The sequence below is a fragment of the Anoplopoma fimbria genome, chromosome 17 (genome assembly GCF_027596085.1).
Source record: "Anoplopoma fimbria isolate UVic2021 breed Golden Eagle Sablefish chromosome 17, Afim_UVic_2022, whole genome shotgun sequence".
In the NCBI taxonomy this organism is placed as follows: domain Eukaryota; kingdom Metazoa; phylum Chordata; class Actinopteri; order Perciformes; family Anoplopomatidae; genus Anoplopoma; species Anoplopoma fimbria.
Genome location: NC_072465.1, coordinates 11,106,357 through 11,132,570, shown reverse-complemented (window position 1 = coordinate 11,132,570; position 26,214 = coordinate 11,106,357). Strand labels below are relative to the sequence as shown.

The following is a 26,214-nucleotide window of genomic DNA, read 5'->3' as shown; positions in this document are numbered from 1 at the left end:
TTCCACGCATCGCCGTGCTGGACGTCATGAGCATAGTAATCGCGCTGGGAGTCACCACACCTGAAACGTCTTACTCAGATATGGCTGCTGGATCAGAGTAAGTACTCGCTGCGGGCCGGGTAGCTGTGGCCTCATCTTCAAGAACAATTCTGTGACCCGGGTCTTATTTTTTGGGTTTTGCCTAACAGTTTACTAACATCTCACCCCTGATCTCTACTTGCTGGTGTCTGTGGATGCGGTGACATTGCTCAAATAGAACAAGTGCCTCAGGTTGCAAACACACTACCTGTTTAACCTGATCATCTACTCCACCTGATCAGCTGCTGTAATGCAGGTGCTATTAATAAAAAGAACTGACTGGAAAGGCAAGCAAAGGTGAATGTTTAATCAGAAACAGAAATGTCCCACAATGCCAAGCACTACCTGACCTTTGACCTACTGTGTGTACGTAGCTGTACATGCACACACTTTTAATTGCAGTGGAGCTTTACAGTGAACAACAACGGTGTGTTCACTCTCGTCTCTCTAATGTTTAAACCGGGGGGGGTTGTTGACCACCTCTGTGATTGTCTGACCACTCATGTTTCTTGCCCTCATGAACTCTGTTCTTTTGTTGCCACATACCTAGCTCTTAGCAGTGGAGTTGGTTGAAAAATATATCATAATCAATACCCAAATGTAATGATATTGCTGTCGACTGGCAGCTTTGGCCTGTTCTTGAGAGTTCTAGATATGAATCTGCTGTCAATCCTTCTGTTATGTTGTGTATTAATAGTGGGTGCTTTGTTTATCGTGTTTTTCTGTGTGTACTTTATTGTAAAAAAAGAATAAAAAAGTTAATAATAGAAAAACACTAAAAGTAATCAATGGCCAGAACTATTGAAAACAGTAGTATGGGTTTTCCTTTCGCATTCAATGTTTGGTGTCAGTCACTATTGTTTAAGGAGTACACAGGGATTCCCAGCTAATGCAAAAGAGCTGGACTGTGATAAATATACTTCCATCCAATATCCTTTAAGCCTTCTCCACAAAGTCTGCTGGAGAGACCCAAAGAGATGGGAAGAGCAGTACGCCAAAGACCTAACTCTACCAGACAGAAATAAGGGAATACAGTATGCGATGCTTCAGTCAGGCCGGTTGCAATGTAACACTGACTCCTGCACAGGGCTCGCCAATAAAAATTAAAAAAAAAAAGGTACAGCTACTAGGGTTTTGTTTACCCGTTCAAAGTCTTTTCTAATTCAGACATCTTAGGGATTAGAGAGCGGAACATTTTCCCTTTCATCATCATATCAGCAGAGAATTAGTGAGGCTGTTCGTAACTTAATTTGAAGCTATCACTTCCTGTTGTGTGTTATGTGATATTAAATAGTTGCACTGGGTGCAGTGTGTGACTGGCCTGCGCAGCTATTTTTTATGCCAAATGTAGTGAAGGAACAAATAGTTTTTAATAATGCTAGCAAAGGTTTCCAGACCAATCAGTGTGTTGATACACTCACGCAGAAACTGCTTGTTTGTGGTTTATTTGGTAGGGATAGTGCATATTAATAAACACCACATAAATAAACATCTGTAGTCCCGGGACAAATTTCACAAAGTCACACTAAAAAAACAGAATATAGTATTAAAAGTACAAATTGATTCATTATTAATCATTTAAAAGCATTCAGAAACATTAATAAAGGAAGAGAGAATATTAATATAACTAGAAACATCATTCAGGACACCCTTATACTATATTGTCCAGTAATATTAAGAAATGCAACACAGACGCTCATAATGCAACACATGCAAAGCAAATAAATGAGGGATAATTATGTTGATAGAAACATGGGCTAAAGACAAAATGATGCTGCATTGTTAGACACTAAAAACATGCAGAGCACACGCACAAAACATGAAATCAGTCTGTCACAGCACAGCAACAATAAAAGGTTCTGCACTGTCTGGCCAGACCTCAGTCAAAGGGCAGAAGGAGTTGCATAACATAATGGCCTCCCCACATTCCATTTCCTAAAAATCTCTCTCAGGCTGGAGAGCAACCTCAGGGTTGTGGCGCCATCTAGCGACTGACTGATTCATTTTAATGAAAGTGTTGTTTACAAAACAGTGGCCAATATGAACTGTTTTATACATGTACTTTTACTGTCTTTGTCATTCCTCAGAATAATGATTTTTTTTTTTTTTTTCTGACTTTTTTTTTTCAGCCCTGAGTCAGTTGAAGCAAGCCCTGCAGTGAATGAAAAAAACTACAACAACCAGAGCTGTGGCAGCGCACAGAGTCATGGGTATCGGGGACTACCATATGCTGTGAGTTCATACAGTTCTTCTCCAATCATCAATTCTTATCATAGCATGTCTTATTATACGAAAGGTGTATTACTCTCTATTACTCAACGATAGACAAGAACAAACATTTAAAAAGTTAAAATAATAACTCATTTGAATCTTTCCAGTCTTTTCTGATCACATCAAGTTCTGTTTTCTATTGAAATAAAAGAGTTTAAGTAAAGATAAGGGTTGGCAGTACTCCTAGTCTTAAAGACATGGATGTCTGTCCTACTATTAGTCCTTTGTAACAACAAGCTACTTCCGTTATTAACAGCTGTACTGTTTCACATACCTGTTTTTTATTTTTTTTTTGCCCTCATTTTCATTCGTCTCCATTTTCCGTTTCCCTTTTTTTGCCTGAACACCCACGTTGTTTGAAGATGCAACAGTCTTCCGTTGTGTGTTGTCAGGATCACAACTATGGCGCGCCCCCTCCCCCTACCCCACCCGCCTCCCCGCTCTCCCAAACCATCATTCCCCGCATGGACCTCAACGGCGTGGTACGCGGCTCCCGCTACCACGACGCCACCGAGGACAACTCGGCCGACAGCGACAGCTCCTCTGAGGAGGACGGGGCCGTGTCCAGCTGGTGCCACTGCAGCCTGACACCGGACGGCCTGCTTATTAAGTGTGATAACTGCAGGTGAGAGATGGAGCAACAGTCTGGATCATGTAGCGGGACTTGCAAATTCATTCAAGAACAGAGCAGATAGGAAATTTTGAAAGCCTAGTTATAATTTTACGTTAAAACATTGTGTTTTTATATATCCTTTTTTTTTTTTAACAATACTCCTGAGATCAGGCAAGACGACTTTCAAATGACATTCGCTGTTCTTGATAAGGAGCCCGTGACCCACTGTATTGAGATTGTAGCAGCATCACTACTTTCTTTTAATATAAGATGAGAAACCGTATTTCATTTTTGCAGCATCAAAATCAAAATTCTGGTGGTATGGCCACACTACAAAGATGTCCTAAAACTCTACTGACATTTGCCTAATATGAAGTCTGGAGTATAAATGTCACTCTCTCTGTTTTTCAGCTGTGTAATCCAATTCAAATCTCTTAGTTTGTTTCTAAACCTAAAATTTAGGTGAGGTCACTCCTTTAAACTTAAAAAGCCTTCTCGCCTGTGGGAATCAGAGTGAAATTGATAACTCAGGTTCGTTTTCTATTTAGTGTGGTTGGGTTTTACAGTGGACAGATTAAAGATAAAATAAATAGATTTGCTGAGGGGCGTTTTGAGAGCTGCATGGAATCTCATACTTTGATATATTGCTGGTAAGGTTTCTTCCCTTTGACTTGTTACTGATCTGCTGCAGCTAGAATCCCTTCTCCAGCTTTATACAGACTAAGTGTTGCTTTATGAAAGCACTCTGAAAATGTTTAGCAAATTTGTTTGTAGGATCCTTTTGTTCAACCTTGTCATGTGCTTTGTAACAATGATTTGACTTCATGTTTTGCATTTGAATCATGGCCCATTTATGTGCTGAAGAGTTTTATTGACGTTTTTGTTTGCAGGGGACTCGACAGGAGGAAAGGGGCAGAAGGCCAACACAGAAAACCAGAAAATGTCTCCGGTACGATGTCTTTTGTCTTTTGTGGTTAAATCATTTCCCCTTGATAGTTGTAAAGTGCCATCGGATGACTGTGTTTTGCTGTGTTTGCTTGTAGCTGGAGAGAGCAGTGCCACCGAGAGTGGCGACGAAGAGGTGTCGCCCTCCACCATCTCCTACACCGCCACCCAGCATACGCCCACCAGCATCAAACTCACTGTCAACCGGGTCAAAAGGAGCAAGTCCAAAAAGAGAAAGAAGAGCACAGAGAAGGCCCGCGGAGCACAGAAGGGCAAGAAAGTCAAGGTATGCAAACCATTGGAAGAAGAGTGGATAAGGATGAGTCCAGCAAAACATCTATAGACAGTTTGAAGAAAATTATAAGATCAAAGCCCAATATGGAGCTGTTATTTTTACAAGCTCGCCACATTGAGATCGCCTCAATTTTGTTATTTATGCAGAACAGTTGCTGCTTAACATGTCCATATATTGATATGGGTTCATTTTCCGTTTTTCAGGCTTTCAGAGAGGGTTCTAGGAAGTCCATGAGGATGAAGGTGAGGATTGGAGTTAACCTGACGTTTATGTTAAAGGTCCCATATCCTATATACAAAGTCTCAATCAACGGAGAAACAGACACAGCTCCTATCCAGAAACTGATCCTTTAAACAAGCCTGCAGGACTTTGCTAAGGTTCTAATATATATATTATATAATAATACAGATATACTATGTATATGTATATGTGTATGTATATATATATATATATATATGTATGTATGTATGTAGAAAGTGCTGTTAGAGTGCGGTTACAGTCATTCCCTGCCTACAATGATGGTGCAGAGACAGGTATATTATGAGAGACAGTTTGAGGAAAGTACAGTGTTTTTTGAACATTAAAGCACTTGAACAAGTATAAATCTTGAAAATGGCCATGATAGGTCTCCTTTAAGTTATACTTGGTTAAACTCAGTGCCATCAGCCTCATGCTTGAAACCGCTCCATCTTGTCATCTGTCTAGAACTCGACGACGGAGGCCAGCGTGCTGGATGAGAACACGGCCGAGGGATGGGAGAGCAGGATCCGCCAGTGGACGGACCAGTATGAGGAGGCTCTGGCCAACCAGTACAGTGCTGATGTCCAGACACTCCTCCAGCTTCACCGCGCCGCCAGCACCACCGTCTCGAAGACGGACGGCGACACCTCGCCCCCCCCTTCCACCACACAGATCCACGCCTCAGTCGACGCCATGGACACCATCAACCGCACTGAGCTGGCCTGTAACAACACCGTGCTGGGCTCACAGATGCAGGTTAGCCCAAGTCCTGAACTGTATTGATTCGACTTGTATGTCGAAAAGTTTGCATGTGCAACAAACGGTACCATTGCAAAAGATGCTATTTAATTTTAAAGGCCATAACAACACGATCATTTTTTTTTTACTAAGTGATAGAAAATGAAATGGAGCAAGTTAGCTTTTCCTCGACTCATGCTAAAGATAGACTTCACTTGGGTGATATGGCTTTTAATAACACGCAATGTTTTTACGCGATGACGCAATGTATATCATGAAATCTTTATATTTTCCCTAAATTTTTTCCCTAAAAAGTTTGATCTAACCCTTTGATGCGGGTGATCATACTACCAAACTAATCTGAACACTGACATGATGTGCTGTCATTTTGAAGTCGGAGTGGTCTTGGGAAAGTTATTTTTTATAAAGTTTCATTATTTATTAGAAAAATGTAAGATCCATTTTTCTCTGAAATAAAGTTTGTAGGTGGTAGGTTTTTTTAAGTTATCATTCATGTTATGTATTATTAATTAATTCATTCATTTTTTTTATATTAACAGGCCTGCTGATTGACTTAATGAATGAATGTTAAATTGCCTTATGGGAAGATCACTTTTATTTTTCAAGTCAGTTCTTGGTTACTTTTATTTTGAATTCAGTTCTAATATCCTCTCACTGTAATGCTTATTATATACACGTTTAGCAGCCAATGTGGGGGCTACTTTGACCATCTGAAGTGGAGCCTGGCATCTCCCATCACCATTTCCGACCTCAACACATAAAAACTCTCATTGCTGTTGCTGCTTTCGCTCTCCAGGCTCTTTCCCTGCTATGACATGTATTGTAATATTTTCCTGCATTTGTAAATAACTTGTTGTGACGTGGCGTTCGCAGCTCCAGTTGGGGCGGGTGACACGTGTGCAGAAACACAGGAAGATCCTCCGCGCAGCCAAGAACCTGGAGCCAGACACGCTTATCATTGAATATCGGGGGAAGGTCATGCTCAAACAACAGTTTGAAGTCAACGGACACTTCTTCAAAAAGTAAGAGATCACTGTATTTGTGTTATAGGGCTACTCCGCTCTATACTTTTTAATGTTTGGGTGAAAAGAGGATCACAGAGATCCCAGTGTTGATACCACCGTCCTCATATTTTTTTCCCCAGACCCTACCCCTTTGTGCTGTTCTACTCGAAGTTTAATGACGTAGAGATGTGTGTCGATGCAAGGACCTTTGGAAATGACGCCCGCTTCATCAGGAGGTCCTGTACACCCAACGCCGAGGTCAGCTACCAATCTCAGTACCTTTCTGCATAGTTTTGAGTTCTGTCAGGCTGCTATCGCTGAATCTTTTAACTAAGATAACTCACTCATCTGTTCCCTTATCCAGGTCCGGCACATGATTGCTGAGGGCATGATTCATCTGTGTATCTACGCAGTCGGTCAAATCACAAAGGATGCTGAGGTCACCATTGGATTTGACTACGAGTTCAGTAGCTGGTCAGTACTGCTCCTAACCCCTTATCTGTAATTCCCCCTGCCTTTGACCCAGCCACTAGAAAGCACCCATCCATGAAAAGTATCCATCCATGAAAAGTAACGCGTATCTTGGTTTACATAAACAGTTGTTTGCTGCTTCAGGATGTCTTGTGTTCCGTCCTCCAGTGTAATCCTCTCTCTCTCATAACAAACCCCCAGTAATTACAAAGTGGACTGTGCCTGCCACAAGGGAAACCAGAACTGCCCGGTGCAGAAGCATAACCTGAGCCCCAGGGAGAGCTTGCTCAGCGCCCCCTCTCTGCCACTGCCCTCTTCTCTGGCAGGAGCCGAGACCCGGCGCAGAAAAGCCCGGAGGAGAGAACTGGAGAGCTGCCTTACTGGTGACAGCAACCAGACCCTGAACCAGCAGCAGGAGGCCAAAGAACTCCAGGGGACCAGTGACGCAGAGGTGTGTGTCAGTCTGTGTGTGCGTGTGGGTGTGTTTGTGTGTATCAAGCTTAGGCTACCTCCATCCTCCTACGTTTACATTTTAAAACGCATATCTTCTGCTAGGTTTACGCCTGCGTCCACACTACTCTGCCGTTCAAACACCCCTAAAACTTATTATAGAGGAAGATCTTTAGTATCAATCACAGCTACAATACTCTGTCTGTAACTAAGCAACCAATCTACTTGCTCCAGAAAGCAAAGTCTGCCCTGATTGGTCAGCTAGCCCGCTCTGTTGTGATTGGTCAACGTTTCACATTTCAAAAACTCTTCCTCTTTCTTGTTTGAGGGAGTGCCAAACTAGCCGGACGGAGTTTTACGTCACTTCAGTAACATTATGACCTCATAAAGTTACGGAAGTGAAGGAGAGAATTCAATGGAGCCGTTTCACACCGCTCAGGAGCAGTGTTTCTAAGGGGGAGGGTAACTCCTTTTAGGTTTGGACTTCAGGTTTTACACTCTACGGACCTTTTACATATACACAAATATATATAACACACTAAAGGAGAGGGAAAAAGTGGAAAAGCATAATAGGGCCACTTTAAGGTTAAACAAAAAACCTTTGATTTATCTCCATTTAATATGAATGTGTTCACAAACGGTAAAAATGTTTCAAAAACTGGGCTTGTAAATCCCTACACTAACCTAACATTGCTCGTATATCCAGCCGTTGTAGCTTTTTTCCTCATGTACTCCCTTTCTGTGGTATTAGGAGAGACTGCTGGATGAGCTGAAGGCTGAAGATGGAGAGGAAGGAGAGGTGGATGAAAACGGAGTCGCCATCTCCAGTAAAAGAGTAAGACATTTGAACTATTTTCCCAGTACAGCTGTGTCACTAATCTAGCATTTTTGTTTTCTGTGACAATATATTCCAATTCCAGCACAATACATCAGTTCAAGATAAAATATTTCTGGTAACTCTCTGCTCGTGTAACACCCCTCTTGTGTCTGTGCCTGTTCACGTAGACATGTAACAACCTGGAAAGGAGGCGCAAGAGAGTGGGAGGAGGATCAGAGGTGAAGGAGGAGGGCGTGGAAAGTGAGGACGGGGCCGGAAACCCCGCGGGGAACACTACCACAACCCACAACACTGGAGTGGGGATCAGCACACGACGCGCCACCTATGTTATGGTCAGTCTGCAAAATCAGGTTGTTCCATCCATATCTGTTCATCTTTTCTCTTGTTTTTTTTATTTAATTTTTTGTCATTCTCTTTCAGGAAGCACCGTCGACGGAAGAAAAGACCTCATCACCCAACCTGCCCGCTCCCATCGCTCCCCCTAAACCCGCACGACCCACCAAGCCCCGGCCCAAAAGTCGGATCTCTCGATACCGCTCAAGTTCGTCCCAGCGAGCCCGGCGGCAGCGCAAGCCCTCGCCCAGCAAGCTGCAGCAGCCGCTGCCGCGGCGGCAGCGATGGCATCGACGCCGTCATCTGCTGACCAGGGTGCCTGTCTGGACGAGGAGGGATCCCAGGGCCCGTACGGGTCCGAACACGGCCACGTAGAGAGCAGTCTGGGGAGTCATCTCCTAGATGGAGACAGCCATGGTCTAAACTGTATAAATAGAGGCAACTTGCGCTACCCCAAGACCAAGAAGGTAAGAGGACATTAGACTAATTTGTAGGATTTACGCTAAGCTAACTTAATTATTTAGTATATTCACATCAAATGCAGAGTAAATCATTGAAGTGTGTTTGTTCTCAGTACCTGGTGACAGAGTGGTTGAATGACAAGGTCCCTGGAGGGGAGAAGGTCCACCAAGAGGTGCCCGTTGAGCGGCCGCTGAGGATAACCACTGACCCTACGGTGCTGGCCACCACCCTCAACATGCTGCCGGGCCTCTCCCACTCGTCGCTCATCTGCACCACGCCCAGACACTACGTCCGCTTCGGCTCCCCCTTCAACCCAGAGAGACGCCGGCCCCGCCCGCTGCAAATGGATGGCACTTACGGCTGCTTCAAGAAGGTAAGGCATGCCGGAGGTATTATCTATGCGGGCATGGCTGTAAAAAACATATAATGAATGGTGTTATTCTTGGCAAATTCACATTGAGTGCTAGTGTGAGAAACTTGTCTGCAGGTCCTTTGAAAGAAAACCAAAGCTGGAAGTCATAGTTTGGATGTTTTGAAGTGAGGTTGTTTGAGGTACTTTCTCCATATTCAGTTTATCACCTACAGTAGATGGAGTTTGGAGAAACAGACAGGAGTAGCAGCACAGGTGCAAATCGATGTACCGTTGTGGACGGAGGAAGCAGCAAAACTTATTTTAGACTTCTGAAAAAACTACATCAGTTTAAGTGTATGCTATATTTTCACCTGTTTACCTTACAGGAAACTGAAGCTGTTCTATCCATAAATGCTTTCTGCAAAGCCACCTGACAAATTGTACCTTGCAGAACACAGGAATAGCTTGTCTGTTGCTGCCTCAATTGGTTAGTAAATTTGTGTTATTGTGTGACTTTGTTGAATACGGGCTAACCATTTAAACCATCAAATCACACAATAACATAAAAAACTAACCTGTCAAGGCAGTACTAGACCACAAAAACCCCCCTTTTCCGTGATGTAAAATTACAGTTTTTGTCAATGGAGTTCTGTTGGCTTTGGTGAGGGTATAGATAATGGCTTCAGTTAGCCGTCAGGAACATAATAAATAAAATATTCTAAATAGCGTACACTTGAACGAATGTAGATTTGTAGGTGTTTAAAATACGTCCACAGCAGAACATCGTTTGTTCTCTCGTGATGCTCCTCCTTTCTGTGTCTTTAAACTCCATCTACTGTAGGTGATACGCTGACTGTGGAGAAGAACCACGTACAACCCCACTTCAAAATACCAGAACTATCCCTTTTAAATGTCTGAAAATGTGTCTCTTGAATCCCATTTTTGGCTCTTAAAGTCTTGCACAGTATGCTGTTGTTTTGGGTAAAAATTACCAGCCAGAATACAATTTAAAGTTCTTATTTTTACCATTATACCCTAAATTGGTCATAAAATGTATTCTTCCTGTCTCTAAAAACAAAATGTTAATACTTGTGACTTCCAATCACCTTGCAAAATGGTAAATTCTATCCAAAACGTTCTTCTATTATAAATCTCAGGGCTTTCTGAGATCCTGGATTAAGTTTACTGAAGATGTATGTAAATGTCTTCTAAACCAACGCTTAAGTTCTTTAACCCGACGTTACTGTTGTTTCGATGCAGAGATGGATAAAGCAGGTGGAGGATGAAAGCTGTTCAGCCAGTGTGGAGGATGGCACAGAGTCCACCTCCTCCCAGCAAAGTACCAGTAGCAGGTCCACCCCCAACCCCCTGTCCGGCGGTACGTACATCCCCACCTCCATCTTAATGACGCGTTTATTCTGAAAGCACCACAGCTGGAGAAGGAATGAACTATAGATCAGAACTAAGGAACCGGGTGGTATAATTACTAAAAGTACATCTGATTGAAGGTGCAGTCCAGATTTAAAGCTTACGTCTCGTCTTGTGTCTCTATACCTTCTTGATACTAGAAGTATACTCTCTCCTGTTTTGTACAACTCAGCTGTGTTACATCCACATTTCACGTTTGTAAAATCCCAGATCTCAATGCACCGTTCAAGAAGCGCCGCTCCAAGTACGCGGCGGAGAGGACGCCAGCACCGTCAGACCACCTGCTTCGCCCGCTGTCCCCCATCACGCCGCCACTCCCGGAGGACTGCCTCCACCCACCACTCCACAACCCCTGCGGCTCCCTGCTGCCCAATGGCCTGGCCTACTCGCCCATGCCCTCGCTGCCAGCCAGTCGCTGCAACACGCCGCTGCAATTCGAGGTGAGGGCACAGCCACATGAATGCACCCAGATTCACTGATGCAGCTGTCTGTCAGAGCTAATGCTAGTGCATGTGTATTCACCAGTTGTGCATCCAATAACATCCAATTTGGTAAGTCCGCACAATTTATGAACATCGATCTCAGGCAGCTCGCCTACTTTGGTGAAGTTATAGTTGGGTAAGAACCCCGTTCTAAATGAACCCCCGTTCTCCTGCTCGGTGTAGTCTGGTCCCTGTTGTCAGGCCAGTCTAGCTGGTTTGAGTTGTTGGTGCTGAACACCTATGACCTTTACACATGAGCCTTTTTTATGTAATGAATAGGCAGAGTAGTGGTTGCAAGGCTTTGTGCCAGCCAATAGGCAGATAATAAAGAGTATGTGTTTATTTAAATATAAAGTAAACGTGTATCTTAGGGCCTGTATCCACATAGCAGTGCTTTTTTCCATGTGTCTATGACAACAATATCTTGACAACACATCACCACTGTTAGACTAGCATCGCTACTATGCCTTTTATTGTCTATTTGGGCTACTATATCTTTGTTTTACATAGTTTTTTTTACCATGAGCATCAATGTGAGGATGTCTGCAGCGTCCACACAAAAAGGCAGAGGGCTCAGAAAAAACGATGCTGGGTGCAGAGATTTTTCTCTAAGCGGCGACATACGCTCTCTCCTGATAGGGAACAATTGGGGGGAAAAAAAGGCACTATGTGGATACTGGCCCATGAGTCCGGTCAGATAATTCAACGTCCCCTGGAGTATATCTAGTGTTTGTAACTACTCAACATCATACCCCAGAACATTGTTAATCATTGAAGATAAACTGTTTGTATGCAAATGAACCTTTTGACACATGACGTAATTAAATCCTCATTCTGGATTGAACAGTCGGACTCGCATACCAGTAAAAGTAAATTTGCTGTTAATCTCCCAGGGCAAACTAATAAAGAATAGAGTATTTGGGATACACCACATCTGTTTGACAGCATGAAGTTTCTAAGAGCTTTTTCGTTTTGCTCTCTAGAACATATCGTCACCTGAGGCGTCTCCTGTTCACCGGCCTGAGTCCATCTCTCCTGAGGTACGTTCCCGTGTCTCTGACACTAACTCCTAATTGCAGATGCAAACTGTTTAATGCTATTAACTCCCTCAAAGTTGTCAAAGGTTCATTTTGTGATCTCTCTCTCTGTTCTTTCTCCAGCCGTGTCTTCAGACAGACTTTGACATCCCTCGTCCTCAGTTCCCCGACCTGTCCCTCCCCTCCAGCTTGGAGAGCCCGGTGGCGCTGACCTCGGATGACTTTTCCCTTCCTGGAGGCCCTTCAGGCCACGATTCCCAGGGTCCGTTATCGGTAGGGACCAGCTCCCTAAATCCAGCATCCTGTACTCCCTCAGACCTCACCTCCCAAAACAGGGAGCAGGCCTTCAGGACAGAGTTCAACCTCATATACACCTGCTCGCCCCTCAACGCAAACCTGGGCAACCCCGTGGCCACCGACCGCCACCTCTCCCAGTCCGAAGGTGGCTTTTCCCCAGCTGAGTCCTTCCACAGCTCCATAAGTGGCCAGGGGCCTCTGGGAGACGCGGGCCCCGACTCCACGTCGCCCTACGGCGAGCCTCACTATGGAGGAGGCTACCCGGATAGTGGCACGCCCCCTCACACCAGTAACCCCCCGCAAAAGAAGAAGGCAAGTTCTACACATTTTAATGATGAGGTTAAAGTGTTTCTTTTCTCTTTTTTTTTTTTCCAAAATCGGATAGTTTTTCAGCGTTTCATCTGTTCTTCTCCAGCACGAATGACTTTGAGTGTGATATGTGCCAACTGAAAAGCCAAACCTCATGATGTGCTTTTTCCCCTTGCTCTGTGTTTGCTCCTTGGCTTTGTCGTAAATATATCAATTGGTCCCTTTTGTGTCAGGTGGTCAAATCCAAAAGCAACAGGCATTTAAAAAAAACAACAACATATTTAACCGTTTTATGTTTCTATCTGAAATGATTTCGACTCTGTAGCTTTGACCCTTCCTCCCCCTCCCCTTCCTCCCCTCAGCCTCCTCCCCTTCCCCCCTCAGCCTCCCCCCCCACCCCACCCCCTCGCTGCTCCTTGATACTTTTTGCCAAGTCTCTCTTCCACTTTTCTTCCAAGGCAGAGGGCCAACCAGCATACCATTAGTCTGCTGACAGGGAAGCCAGATTACCAGGCTATAGCTGTAAGAAGTGAATACAAGCCAGTACAAAATATGGTGAATATTCTCCCTACAACTACATCTTTAGAAGTGTGCATGTAAATATTGTTTCTTTGCATCTGCATACAACACCCACCCCATGCTCCGACAGCTCCGCCCCCATCCCCTTCCTCCCGACCTGCATTGAGTTATGACTCTATAGTTTTGAGCAGCAGCTTGACGTTACTCCACCATTTCAGTCAAATCCATTGAAGCGTGTAAAGGTTCATCCACCCCCTCAACACGACAGGCCCATGGTTCTTGGCGGTGTGGAGGGGAAGCCCACGACTCTTTGCTCCATCTCATGCATCCATCTCTACTACAAGCAAGGTTACAAGACTTGCATTAACACAAGAGGCTCAGGGGAAATGAAGGATGTTCTCCCAGTAACATGAGTCCGCAGTCACCCGGCCACATCAAAGTCCTGTAAATCAGTTCTTAATAGCAATGCTGGCCCAGAACTTATCAAATGTCAGACATGTCAGGCTAGGTATACTGAGACAAGATATCGCTGCAAAACATGAAAATGAAACACGGCTCTTCCATAGATGCCCCCCTAGATATTTAGATATCAATCCTCCATACAAGGTGAACTGTATTAAAGACTCAAACTCGCTAAAATGTCCGATCAGGACTGAGTATGTGCGACTGTTCACAGAGATGAGAAGGAAGCGAGATGGCTCACTCCTTACTACTTCCATCATCAGCCCCAAAGAAAACCATGTGTTTAACCCTAGATTCACTGGCCACATTTAGTTGCAGTGTCGACCCTCATTGTTGAGCCCTGATTAGTGGTTCAGATTCATTTTCAAACTAATGGATATACATTTTTTTAACTTTACTTTTGTGTACAGAATCATGTGCTGTGTGACAATCAGGCAAAAGTGAAATCAGGCCAGTTTTAAAGTTTAAAATTATTTATTCTTTGAATTGAGTTTAAAAATCAGCCTAAAGTGACTCATGATTCAAGTCCAGCCAGAATCGACCCGTCACGCAATGAATTGACAAAAGTAACTACAATACAGGGAAACTGCGTTTTTGAGTTCATAATAGTTTTACATTTTCAATTTTTCATTTTATTTTTGTATCAGTTTCTCACAAAGGTTCAGTTTTTATGATCTAAGTTTTACAATAGTATTAGTTTGTTTTTGTTAGCGCCAGTTATGTCGTCTCGGGTGTTTGTTGCTGCAGTTTACTACAACTCCTATATTTGTTTTAGCTCACGATGATAACCCTGCTGGACACTGTAGCAGTCAGATGCTCTGGTCAGCCTATAGCTAATCCATCTCATCTAAACCACTTTATTTGGGTAAATCTGAAAATGAGCGCACCTCAAATGTGTCAAAATTTAACCAGTGCAAACAGCTGCAGTGAGTACAGTCTGTCAGCACTGACGCGGACAGTCGGCTCTGTGGACTGTGATGGATGTTTAGAGCAGGAAGTTGTAGGTGTCACATCTCAGCAATCACATTATCAATCAATTATGGTTATCAATCACATCAAAGGAACTGTCAAAGTCTAGAGGGACAGTCAAAGTAATGTCTCCACTGAAGACATCTTGAATATTTGGTGCTTGGTGGTTACTTCAGATAGAGTTGTTCCGTCACCAGTATCAGAAATACTGAGACAGCCTAAAATTCAGGGTCGAGTTTCTGTGAGTATGTGAGTCTATGAACCGATTCCACTATTTATGCTACACAGTAACTACAACAACAACTCGATCTGTACTGTGCATGTGCTACTCTCAATAGAGATGAGAAAGAAGCCAGATGGCCCACTCCTTAGCTTCTTCCATCATCAGCTCCAGGGGGAGGAAAAAAAACAATTGCTGCGTCCAAAATTGATGATTGAAGTAACTAAGGAGTGAGCCATCTGGCTTCTTTCATATCCCCGTTTAGAGGTGCACTTGCCCAGTACCGATCCAACAGGTCCTAGAAGGGAGTGTGATATTAGCCAGAGCTAGCAACCTGTCAGCAACATGGTAATATTTTACAATGAAGAAACTAGATAAAAAAAAGAAAAGGTTATAAGACATTCATTCTCTGTTTTGCAAAGAGTATAACCTGAGCCAAACAATAATGTCAACAATCACATCATCGTAGTATACAGCTATTACAAAATATATATATATATTTTTTATTATTATTAACGTTATCGGCCGTTAAGCAGGTAAATATATCGGAACCCGTAAGAATAAAATGGCATCAAAACATCTGTAATTTCTGACCCTGACTTCCACATCTGCCTCCTGCAGTCTCCCTTAAATGTCATGTTATGCTACTGAAGAGCTTCAGGCGAGGTCCATCTACGTCAGTATCTGACTGTGTGCTCATCATCCAGCTCCCCTGCCTCTTTCATAAACCCTTCCCCTCCTCCTCCTCTCTATTCCCACAAGCCTTTTCTCTGTCATGACGACATTAAGCTGGGATGAGTGCTCTCATTCTCATTGTCAATACTGGAGGTGTTAGTGTATACATTGTGTGTATGTGTGTGTTTATGTATGTGTGTGTGTGTGGGGGGGGCATTGATGTGAGTGTTTGTGTAGCTGTTGTTTCAGCGTGGTTGCATCATGGCGTGGTGCGTTCAAAGTTGCCTGCTCTGTCGTCAAATGTTACTAACAGTGCATCCAGGACACGCAACGTGATCCACGGCTCAGGCCCTCTCATGACTACGAGTGTGTTAGTGGAATGGAACGACAGTAGAGATGCACACAGGGTCATTTCATGTCAACAGTGATTTCCATGGTGATAACGGTGTGTGTTTTTTTTGTTTTTCTTTTTGTCGTATTGAATAGTTGTTTCCAGGTGAGTCCTCTCTGGTGTGGTGCATGCTGTCTGCCCATCACTCAGTGCAGTTTTGGTGAATGATGTGACTCAGTCAGCGGCCCCCGGCGTGTGTGTCTGTGTGTCTGTGTGTCTGTGTGTCTGTGTCTGTGTGTGTGTGTGTCTGTCAGTCCTCCAGCAGCGGGTATCTAATGATGCCTCTCCCTCTGCTGCCTCAGGTGTCTTTGCTGGAGTACCGCAAGAGGAAGCAGGGCGGCGGCCGCGACTCGGAGCCAGCCGGCAGCGGCTCATCGCTGGGTGGCACTCCTACCCGGCCCGGCTCCCACTTCAGCCAGGACTCCCACCACCCCCACTGCCATCAGCAGATGCAGACGATGGCCTCCCCGCACAGCTCCTTTTCATCCTCAGTGCACGCCTCCTCCTTCCCGCAGATAGAGGAGGTCAGTCCTCCGGACCACCAGGGCTCATCAGTGCAGCCCAGACACCAGGACAGCAACAACCAGTGGTGAGAAGGCCTGAATGATGGCATCACAGTACATGTCTCAACACCTGGAAGTTCCTAACTCTCTGATCCCGGATCAGTGCCGGGGAGTTTTTTGCTCCCATCAAATGTATTCTCTGGAGCCTTGATTTTCACTGCAATATAAAGATCCTGCACCGCTATGGAAACAGCACAGTCCCGGCTAGAAGTAAAGAGAACGTGTCTTTGGTGCAGGATAACACAGTGACCACGACATAAATCATAAAAGAGAAAAAAATGCAAGCTAAACAGTTTTTATCATTTATTTTTACAAAAATTGGAAAACACTTGGATTGATATTGATCAACATTTTTCCAAGTGTCCACAAGTGTTCGCAATGTTGTAAAGAAAATGGATGCTCTACATGCTTTATATATTTAGCTATTCACATTTTTGCAACCTACTAACAGCCTCTTCTGTCCTCCCTTAATGCACTCTCAACGTGTTCAGCAGCCTTGCAGTTTAGTCCAAGTTTCCCAGAATTTTTGTCACGTGACAGTTGGTCTCAGGCGAATCAATCATGGCTTCGTAGTTGCGCTGAGGACTCTGGTTACTTCAACCTGTTTACTTGGGGTGTGATTTTAAATGAGACATGTAGAATAATGTTTTGATGAATATCACAATTTTAAGCTTCATTTTAGCTTTTTTTTCTGACAAGCATTCTTCACTCATGATGACATCAAAAACCATCGGACAGATGAAAATCCAAAGATAATGACGTTGTTTTGATGAACAGTGTAGTTTTGGTTATTGTTTAAAGATAACATGCTTTTCAATCCCGCCGGCGTGTTTTGGGGTGTAGAGGGTAAAGTCAGGATTTGGTTCCGATCAGAGTTTGCAGATAACCTTTGTCCGTTTTTTTCCAAGGATGGTCCCCACTACTGTTGAACGTCTAAGGGAAGGTCAGGGGGTTCTGGAGCGAGTGCTGAGAAGCATCAAGATGGAGCGGGTTTACAAGAGGAGTGATGGATCTACAGAGAAGGAATCTGGTATGACGACGTTTGAAACTTCAAGGAACCCTGCAGACAAATTGGGTGGAGAAAAAAAAAAAAAAAAGAATATACATTAGAAGGTCTATATATGGAAATGAACCTACCTCTGTTGATGAAGTGCTTTAACCTCTGATATGATGACATGTTTTCTGTGTTTTCAGATGCAGACCGGTATGAGGTGCAGGCAGCGTCCATGGCTTCTCCCATGAAGAGTCCACACGGATACAGTCCCTCTGTGTACTCACACCAGGTAGCTTGGTCAAACCATTTCTATCACTTGTTCCCCAGACATCAGTATCCAGACCATTTGTTTTTCACTGATATTTGTATACAAGCTGCCTGATTACCATTGGTCGGTTTAGTGTTAATTTCCATGTTGTTATTTGTATTCAAGACACACTTGTTCCAGAGGTATTGTTAATGAGGCCAGTCACTCTGTTTCATTTCGTTTTCAATGATCATATCTTCAATGCATTTAGGCAGCATTTTCATTGGATTCGATGTGTTACCCTGAGACTGAAAAGTGAAGCCAATGTGGAAGTGTCTTAAGCCTGCATTCTCTCTACTGTCCATCAGGGGGCGACTCCTCTGATTGTATAGAAGTCTATGAGAAAATGACTCTACTTCTCTCTTGATTTATTCCCTCAGTAAACATTGTAAACATGAGTTTATGGTCTCAATCTCTAGTTTCAAGTCTTCTTCAATACAGCATGATTTAGTAAATGATGCTCCATTTAGAGTCAAACAGATCATAAAGCAGGGTATGCTTTAGGGTGGGGCTACTATGATTGACAGGTTGCTACCATGGCGTTGTCCAGTCTGGGAGTTGTCCGATTTTTTTATTTATTTAGAACTTTAACCCTTTCATAATGTGTTTTCACTTCATGATAGTAAGTTGTAAATTTTGGTCACCAAAAATGGCTGATTCAGCGCTCAGTTGTACTTATCTCCACCTTCTCGAGTTACTTCTTGTTGCATGAAAACAAGATGGCAACGGACAGAAATTCAAGGTTTAAAAACCGCAGTTCACAAACTATAGGGTGACGTCCACAGTGGCTACGTCCACTTCCTGAAGCCAGGCCAATGCTGCATTTAAATCATATGGAACTAGTTAGCATTTTCTGACCTAAAACATTTACTTTAACTAGAGTGCTAATTATGAGTTTGAATGTCAAATATATCCAACTGGCTGGTAGATAATACAGAAGTCTGTCCTTAAAGGTTTATAAATGTTATTTAAACAAAAATACATATATTTACAATGTTTTACCTGCAGTTTCCATCTGGACATTTTGTAACCATGGTAATCTCCCATATCACAATTACAGCAGCCTTAGAAAGGTGCCTCACAAGAGACTGAGTGTGTGTCCTCTGTGTGTTCAGTCATCAGAGAGCCACCGGCAGACCGACAGCCCGTCATTCCTCCAGCAGACCGCCAACTCTCCATTCCGGGGTTCCTACAGTCCCTCATCAGGGCAGAGCTTCTACCCACGCCACATGTCCCAGGACCACCCTCCATCCTCCTACCCCAGTCGCACCCCCACCCCAACCTCCACCTCCTCCTCCTCAGACTCGCGGGCGCCAGCGGGCTCTCTACACCAGCAGAGTGGTAGCAGTAGCGTGGACGGAGGCCACGGCTACGGCAGCAGCCACTTAAAGGCGAGCCTTTTGAACAGCAGTGGCCTGGTGGGGGCTCCCAGCCCGGGGCCCAGGCCCCATGGGCAGACTAAGACAGACTCGGGCGCCCAGGCCCCCAGGGGGAGTCAGCAGCAGGCGTCTCGCAGCCTGAAGTCGGGCAGCCCGGGCCAGGCGGCGCTGCAGGCTGGCTCCAGGCTGCTGTCGGCCAGCGGACCGACACACTACCCCCAGAGAGGGACGAGCCTCAGTCAGTTCCAGCACTCCCCCCTCCAGGGACCCGGAGTAAGGACACAGTCAGGAAGCTTTTAGGACCTTGTTCAAGTGTGTGTATGTGTGAGTGCGTGCGTGCGCGTGAGTGTGTATGAAGCTGCGTACCTCCTCAACCCCTAAAGCTGCGGTGAAATGGGGCTCAGGGAGTTTGGGGAGGGCAAATGTACAGACCTAAGAGGAGCAAGGACTTCTTTACGGATTTCTCCTTTTCTTATTTTCTGTCTTTTCTTTCTTTATTTTCAGAAAAAAGAAAACATATTACCACATTATGCACCAAGCTAATCATTGACTTTGGACATCATTAAAGAATCAGTGGAAAAAGCGATTTGGATGACACATTCTGAAAAAAACAACAAAAAAAACAAACAAGAAATCACTTGTAACTTGAAATTGTCCCCAGTGTTTCCTCATGTGCCGGACTGTGCAAACAGGCTCTATAATGTCGGAAAGTAAAAACTTCCACACAAATGTCTGTACAAAGTTATAAAAATAGCCGTACCTGTCGCCATGGTACCCAGGTTGGATAAATGCTGAGACGCATATGTAACTGAAAGTAAGAGTTGTTTATTTTCTATTTTATTATTTTTGTCAACATTATGGTTTTTTTTTTTGATTTGGCGAGTGGCCGAGTCTGTGCTGCAGTAAATAAGTGTTTGATTTGAAAGGGGGGGGAACGATTCAAGCAACATGTTAATCATCCGTTCTAAAGATGCATTAGAGAGGCGGGGAGGACGGGGTCTCCCTGGAAACCATCATTCCATATGATTGCCAGCTTCCGTTTTCTCTCACCAAACATGAAAACAGCCCCTTTTTTTCCTCTCTCTCTCTCTCTCTCTCTCTCTCTCTCTCTCTCTCTCTCTCTCTCTCTCTCTCGGTTCTCCGTTGTTCCGTCTAGTTTCGGTTCTCTTCTGTTCTCATCCCCACTGGACTGTGTTTGATTCACTTTAGGACTACTTGGCTGTAGACCTCTGATATTGTACTTGAGACATACAGGTCTTATGATTCATGGTGCTGCATTCTTGTTTTTGTTTTTTTTGTTTTCAATAAATTTGAAATCCAGTTAAGTTCCCGACATATGGCTGCATTCATCTTGTCATTGCATCCGTTGAAACCAGTTTTATTTTTCTTCAAACTCATATGAATCATTTATTATAGTGACGGGAGGCAGGAACAAATGAGGGGAGGATGATCCAACTTTATTTCTAAGCTAAAGATGTTGGGTTTGACTGTTTTACTCTGCATCATTTCTTTAGAAATATATATGAATATATATATATATGTATGTTTTTCTGACCAATCCTTGCGTTCCGTGTGACACCAAGGAAAACCAGGGAAGGGATCTACAAGAGTGTTCGGATTGTTTTGAATATCTAGGAACAAAAAAAGCTGCTATGTTCTCCTGAGAGCTGCTTCCCTTTCCACAGAATGCTGTATTTGTATTTTTCCTTTTTAACTCTGATCCTCACAAACTGACTTGTAAGAGAGAGAGAGAGAGAGAGACGGTTCTCCTAAACTGCCCCAGTGGGACCTCAAGCCGACGTTAAGCTGACAGCCAGGCAGCACCAGGAGTCTCCCTCTCCTCCCTCTGAGACTTTTTATTTTGGACCAGATGTGGGAAAACAGGCGCGCCCATGTGGAAGACTTCAAGGACCGAGGGCCCGGTCATGAGACTGGACCCCAACCACCACTACACCCACTGCCCCCCTCCCCTCCCCTCCCCCACTCCAGTGCAACAACACACAGAAGGGTACTCATGTTACATGAATGTTTGACAGATTTATTAAAAAACAGAGTTGTGAGCCAAAATTAACCAGCACCTTAAAATGAAAGAAATAAAGCCTAAAAAGACACATTAGGACAATATGTACGATTATGTGTACTTGTGTAGAAAGAAATGTGAAATAGACGTGTATGGAGAAAATATAGTACACTGAATTTACCGCATGACGTTTGTTTTTAGGGTCCGAGTTACCAACTTTGTCAGGTGGTTGGAAGCTAATCATTGGGTCTGTGCCTGGGTTCCTTAAAGAAAACAAAAAAAAAAACAGACGCTGCATTCTCTTTTTGTTTTGTAAAGATCGCTCTGTCGGGTTTGTTTTATTTTTACACAGATCATAGTAACTATTTCAATTGTTCCCCTCCAAAAGGTTTTAAAGAAGCAAGAGATGTAATGCATTTTGATAATAAAATAATCATGATGGTAATGTATTTTGAAAAACTGCCATTGTGATGTGTCATTTTGAGGGACTCAACTCATGTTTTGCACATCGGCTCAGGTGGGGAAGGAAATGGTGTTTGATGTAGAGTGTTCCCCTTTTTACCACCAAAATTCATTAGTGTGGTAGATATCAGGTCAATTAAACGAGCACATTATTTATTTTCCAAGATAAAGATAGCAAGGCCTGCTTTCACCCAGCAGTGATGTACCAGGATATATTAAAACAAGGGTAACAGTGCAGTAACATTTAGAGGTGTATAGGGTAAACATTTAAACAAATGTTTCGGTATAAAACTTCCCCAGTTGATCAATTACATTAAGTAAATCATTTTTTTCTATTAGATGCCATGAATGATACATGAATAGACCCCTCTGTAAAAAAACAATAATGGAGATTTCTGGCTCAGTGATAAAAATAAAAATTTTTAGAGAGGGCGGCCTTTATAGATATGTTTTATAAAATGAATACATTTTAAAGACACCACAGGTGAATATTGTTAAAAAAAAACAAAAGAACTAATAGATATCTCAATGAAACTTCCTCGGTTGGTTACTTATATGTAGTCAATTGTTTTTTCTATCATAAGTTTTTGGAAATGTTATGTCTAAATATGCAAATGAGGCATTATCAAATTATAACTTTTGGTGAATTAAGGGGAAATCTTTAGACGCATATAGACTAAGTAGTAAAGTAGACACCTAAATGTGTATAGCTGATGTTTTCTTTCAAGTAGTCTGATAAAAGACATGTAATGAAAGGACCCGTGCTTTAAAAGCAATGTTTTTGCCTTTAGTGTAATAAACCATAAAAAATACAGGTGAAATGAAATGCCTTTTCTCCAAGGAACATGGTATAAAAATCTCAGGCAAAACAAAAAGACACCTGAAGTGTATGCGTGTGGCAACAGAAGAGGCCATCGGCTCGGCAATAAGTGTTAAATGTTGGTGTGGATCCACTTCCAGCTTTTTATTTTTTATTTCTTATTTTCCTTAGTTTGAGGATGACCATGCTAGCTGAAGACCAGTCTAATTCAATTCAAGTCAATCAAAATGAAAACACGTTGCACAACTCTTCTTCAGTAGACCATGACTTTTGGTTGTATCTGGATGCTCCACATTTTGCGAAACTCTCACAAGAGAGTTGAGATTAGGCATTGAACTCCACTGGTTTGAGTTAGGCATTGACCTTCGATGGATAAGGTTAGACATTGATCTCTATCACTTAACATTAACAATAACTCTTACTACTCTGTCCATTTGAACATTTCACATCCATCCAAGATTTAAATTAGCTCTCCTGTTACTGGAGAACAAATATAATCCAGTAAACACCACAGAAATTATTTAACCCTGTCATTAGTGCTGAGTTAAGATATCCAGAATGTTGCCCTCTCTGATCTTGTCCTGTCATTGATAAGCATGCCTAATAAAGGATTATCTTATCTTATCTTATTTATCATAATATTGATTTATTTCAGGTAATTAAATTCATTGGAAACAATGACATCCCAGTGGGGGGGTTTATACGCTGTTTATCTGCAATAACAAGATTGAAGACAAGTATTTTTTCCCATACATCGGTCATTCCTGTCTGAGCCCTTTTTTTATTCAATTTTTTTCTCGACCCACTGTTACTAAATAAGCATCACTATTGTCTTTCTCCACTAGAGAGAACCATTGAGCTACAGGTGAGTAATGCAGAGAAGGGTAAGATTAGACTTGGTTTATCAGTGTGTGAGAGCAACACGATAGACAGGTTCACTACTGTTGGGATTATTCTCTATCTCTCTTATTCATTTTGGGGTTGATATAATTTGTTACACAGATTCGGTGCTAATTTTAACCCTTATTTAACCAATAAAGAATTGATAGTAAGGATTTAAAATCCCTCCAAAATACCACATTAAGACAGCAAGACCTCAAGGAACACATAGAAAAATCCATGCTGTGATTTTGTGTTTAAAACTCTTGACATCTGGAGATTTCTGCTATTATATTACAAGCACTTCTGTTCTGGAAACGGCTCTGAAACCCCCTCATTGTCAATATAGCTTGAAAGCCATACATCCCCTACATACCTTCGGCTTCTCGTTTGTGGTTGTAAAGTTTCATGAAGCTGTGATCCACTTAGAGGTCACAACAGGTCATTTTATACAGCAGCACCTAAAAAGCTTTTCCAAGGCATTTGTTTAGCATCATGACACAGAGCAAAGTCCCCAGTGTTCACTGTCAAACTCTGCCAGTGTTTCTGTCGGGTTGACAACACTGAGCTCTGAGCTCCTGATGGACCTGAATGAGTTCCAAAAAAGCACGTGGAAAAACTAATTTCCTGCTAGTTGAAGTGAGTGAGTGAACAGGTATGTTGGTGAGGAGGAGGAGGAGGAGGAGGAGGAGGAGGAGGAGGAGGAGCACCAGAGGAGGAGCACCAGAGGAGGAGCACCAGAGGAGGTGCTGACGACAGCTTGTCAGACTGGAGGAGAACGTGGGGAGCAGATGGCCCGGTCTGATGCCTGTCAGCATGGGGAAGTCTTCATTCTCAGCGCTCCAGATGGCCCTTTACTAACCGTCTACCAGAGCCAGCGACCTATAAAGGCACACTGTCTGCTAGTAAAATTAAAAAACAGAGATTGTTGCGTAATGGCATGAGCTGGAATTCTCCAAAACCAGAACAACTAAAATAAGGGAAACAACGCTGACTGCAATCAGGGTCTGTTGGTTGGTTGCCTACCAACCTATCAGCCTCCACGTAACTCTACTGGACTTGACAGGGAGACCAAAAAAGGAAGAAAAAAAATGAATCAAGAAAAAAAGAAAAAAAGAAAAATTTAATAGACTCTACAACTCAGGATTCCAGCTCCACAGTCACGCTGCTGCTATACCCGCACTTTGGGCTGGCTCCTTTGATGGTCAGGTCTGGTGGCTATTTATACATATATATATGTGTATGTATGTATATGTATATATGTATATATATGTTTATATATGTATATATGTATATATGTATCTATATTTATGTACATGTACATATGTCTATATGTCTATATATGTATATATATGTATATATATGTGTATATATGTATATATTTGTGTATATATGTATTTATATATATGTGTATGTATAAAATGCACTAAAGTTTATTAATATACCTGACAATTAAGCATTACATGATACATTTATTTATTTATTCAAGCATTATATTATATTATTAGTTATGACGCTCACCTCACTAGTGTCTAAGAGTAGTGAAGACAGACAGAGAGAGAAATGACAAAATGAGAGCGTAGGACGCAGAGAGGACTGTGAGGCACATCACTAAGGATCTCCGTTATTATCCCCAATCCAGCCAGCAGTCTGGACACGCTGCTCCACAACAAAGAAAGCGCCAATCTCTTCTGACATACCGGGAGGCCTGCTGCCCCCCCGGCCATCTTTCAGTTGCTCTGTCATGGTTATAAATAGCAGCGTGGGCTAACCAACTCAAAAAGGGTGGAGAGATTTGTGCGGTGTGCCAGGAGATGTTTCCATGAGGTTTGTGTTACATGTTACCGTGTTTTTTAGCTTGATGGAGCCTCCACTGATGGAGGAAGGTTCATGACTGAAATGGATACTGTTTATCTGTGTTGTAAGCATGGCAGCTGGAGTCTGTACAGTACGTGGCACATTACTGTCGGATCACTCTGTGAACCTTCTCCTCTTCATGATGTCTGTTACAAGGTTATGTATTTGTATGTACTTGCATACTACTTACATGCTACTTCTACAGAGGTAGAATCAAATATATCGGTTTTCTCATACTAAGCCTGAAAGCACAGTGTCCATCACAGCCAAAAACTGACTATTTTTTTATATTCTTTCAATACTGAACACATACGAAATTATTTTGTATATATACGAATATTATTTTGTATACTTGATCAACTGTATATAGTTGATCAAGCAGAACAGCAGCATTGCAGCTGTATTTATGCTGGCTGATTTTTGTCAGATGTCTTCCTGATCATAAAGTAGCGATTTGATTGACAGTTTAATGCTTTTCCTACAACAAATCAAGTCAGGATATAGTTAGGATTATTGAAATAGGGTAACAGCACCCAATACAGGACTCAGTGAGAGCCACATCTGTGTGTGTGTGTCCTGGGGATGGGGCTTGGTCAACACTGATAGTGTTGATCAGTAACAGTTCAGTGGCGTTCCTCAACACCCCGCGGCCTCGCAAACAGATGGGACCAGTGCAACAAACACATAAGTATACACAACCTTCCCTCATATTACTAGAGATCTGCACTCAGTAGAGTGCAGATCTCTGCCAGGTGTGTCTGCAACACCCACAGCTATAATGTTTGTCTGAATGAATACAACCCACAGCCGGCTGTCTGCCTACATAGCAAAAGTCACCATCCAAACAATAAAAGAGAAAAAATGGAGCAGGGCAGCGGCTGTGGGGTTGGCATGCAGTCCGCTGTCATATCACCCCACGAACTAATGACCCAGGGAGTGGTCAGAGTAGGAGTCAGTAAGAAGTAATCTGGCAGTCAGTGGCAGTATAAAACATGCAATAAAAGATGTTTTGAAAAAGGGTGAGCCACTGCAA

The 26,214-nt window shown here is 43.0% G+C and overlaps 1 protein-coding gene across 1 annotated transcript; it reads left to right on the top strand.

Annotated features, from left to right (window-relative positions):
- On the top strand, positions 1–20,476 carry setd5 (SET domain containing 5). Its single transcript, XM_054616811.1, is given in 24 exon segments — positions 1–97; positions 2,208–2,310; positions 2,742–2,974; positions 3,853–3,911; positions 4,006–4,193; positions 4,406–4,444; positions 4,908–5,198; positions 6,075–6,223; positions 6,346–6,463; positions 6,570–6,679; positions 6,878–7,127; positions 7,878–7,961; positions 8,132–8,296; positions 8,385–8,529; positions 8,532–8,764; positions 8,872–9,132; positions 10,372–10,489; positions 10,750–10,979; positions 12,005–12,061; positions 12,182–12,667; positions 16,203–16,489; positions 17,372–17,493; positions 17,658–17,746; positions 18,880–20,476. Coding segments are annotated over 24 exon segments (4,452 nt in total). The 5' UTR covers positions 1–26; the 3' UTR covers positions 19,444–20,476.
- Positions 20,477–26,214: the final 5,738 nt, after the last annotated feature.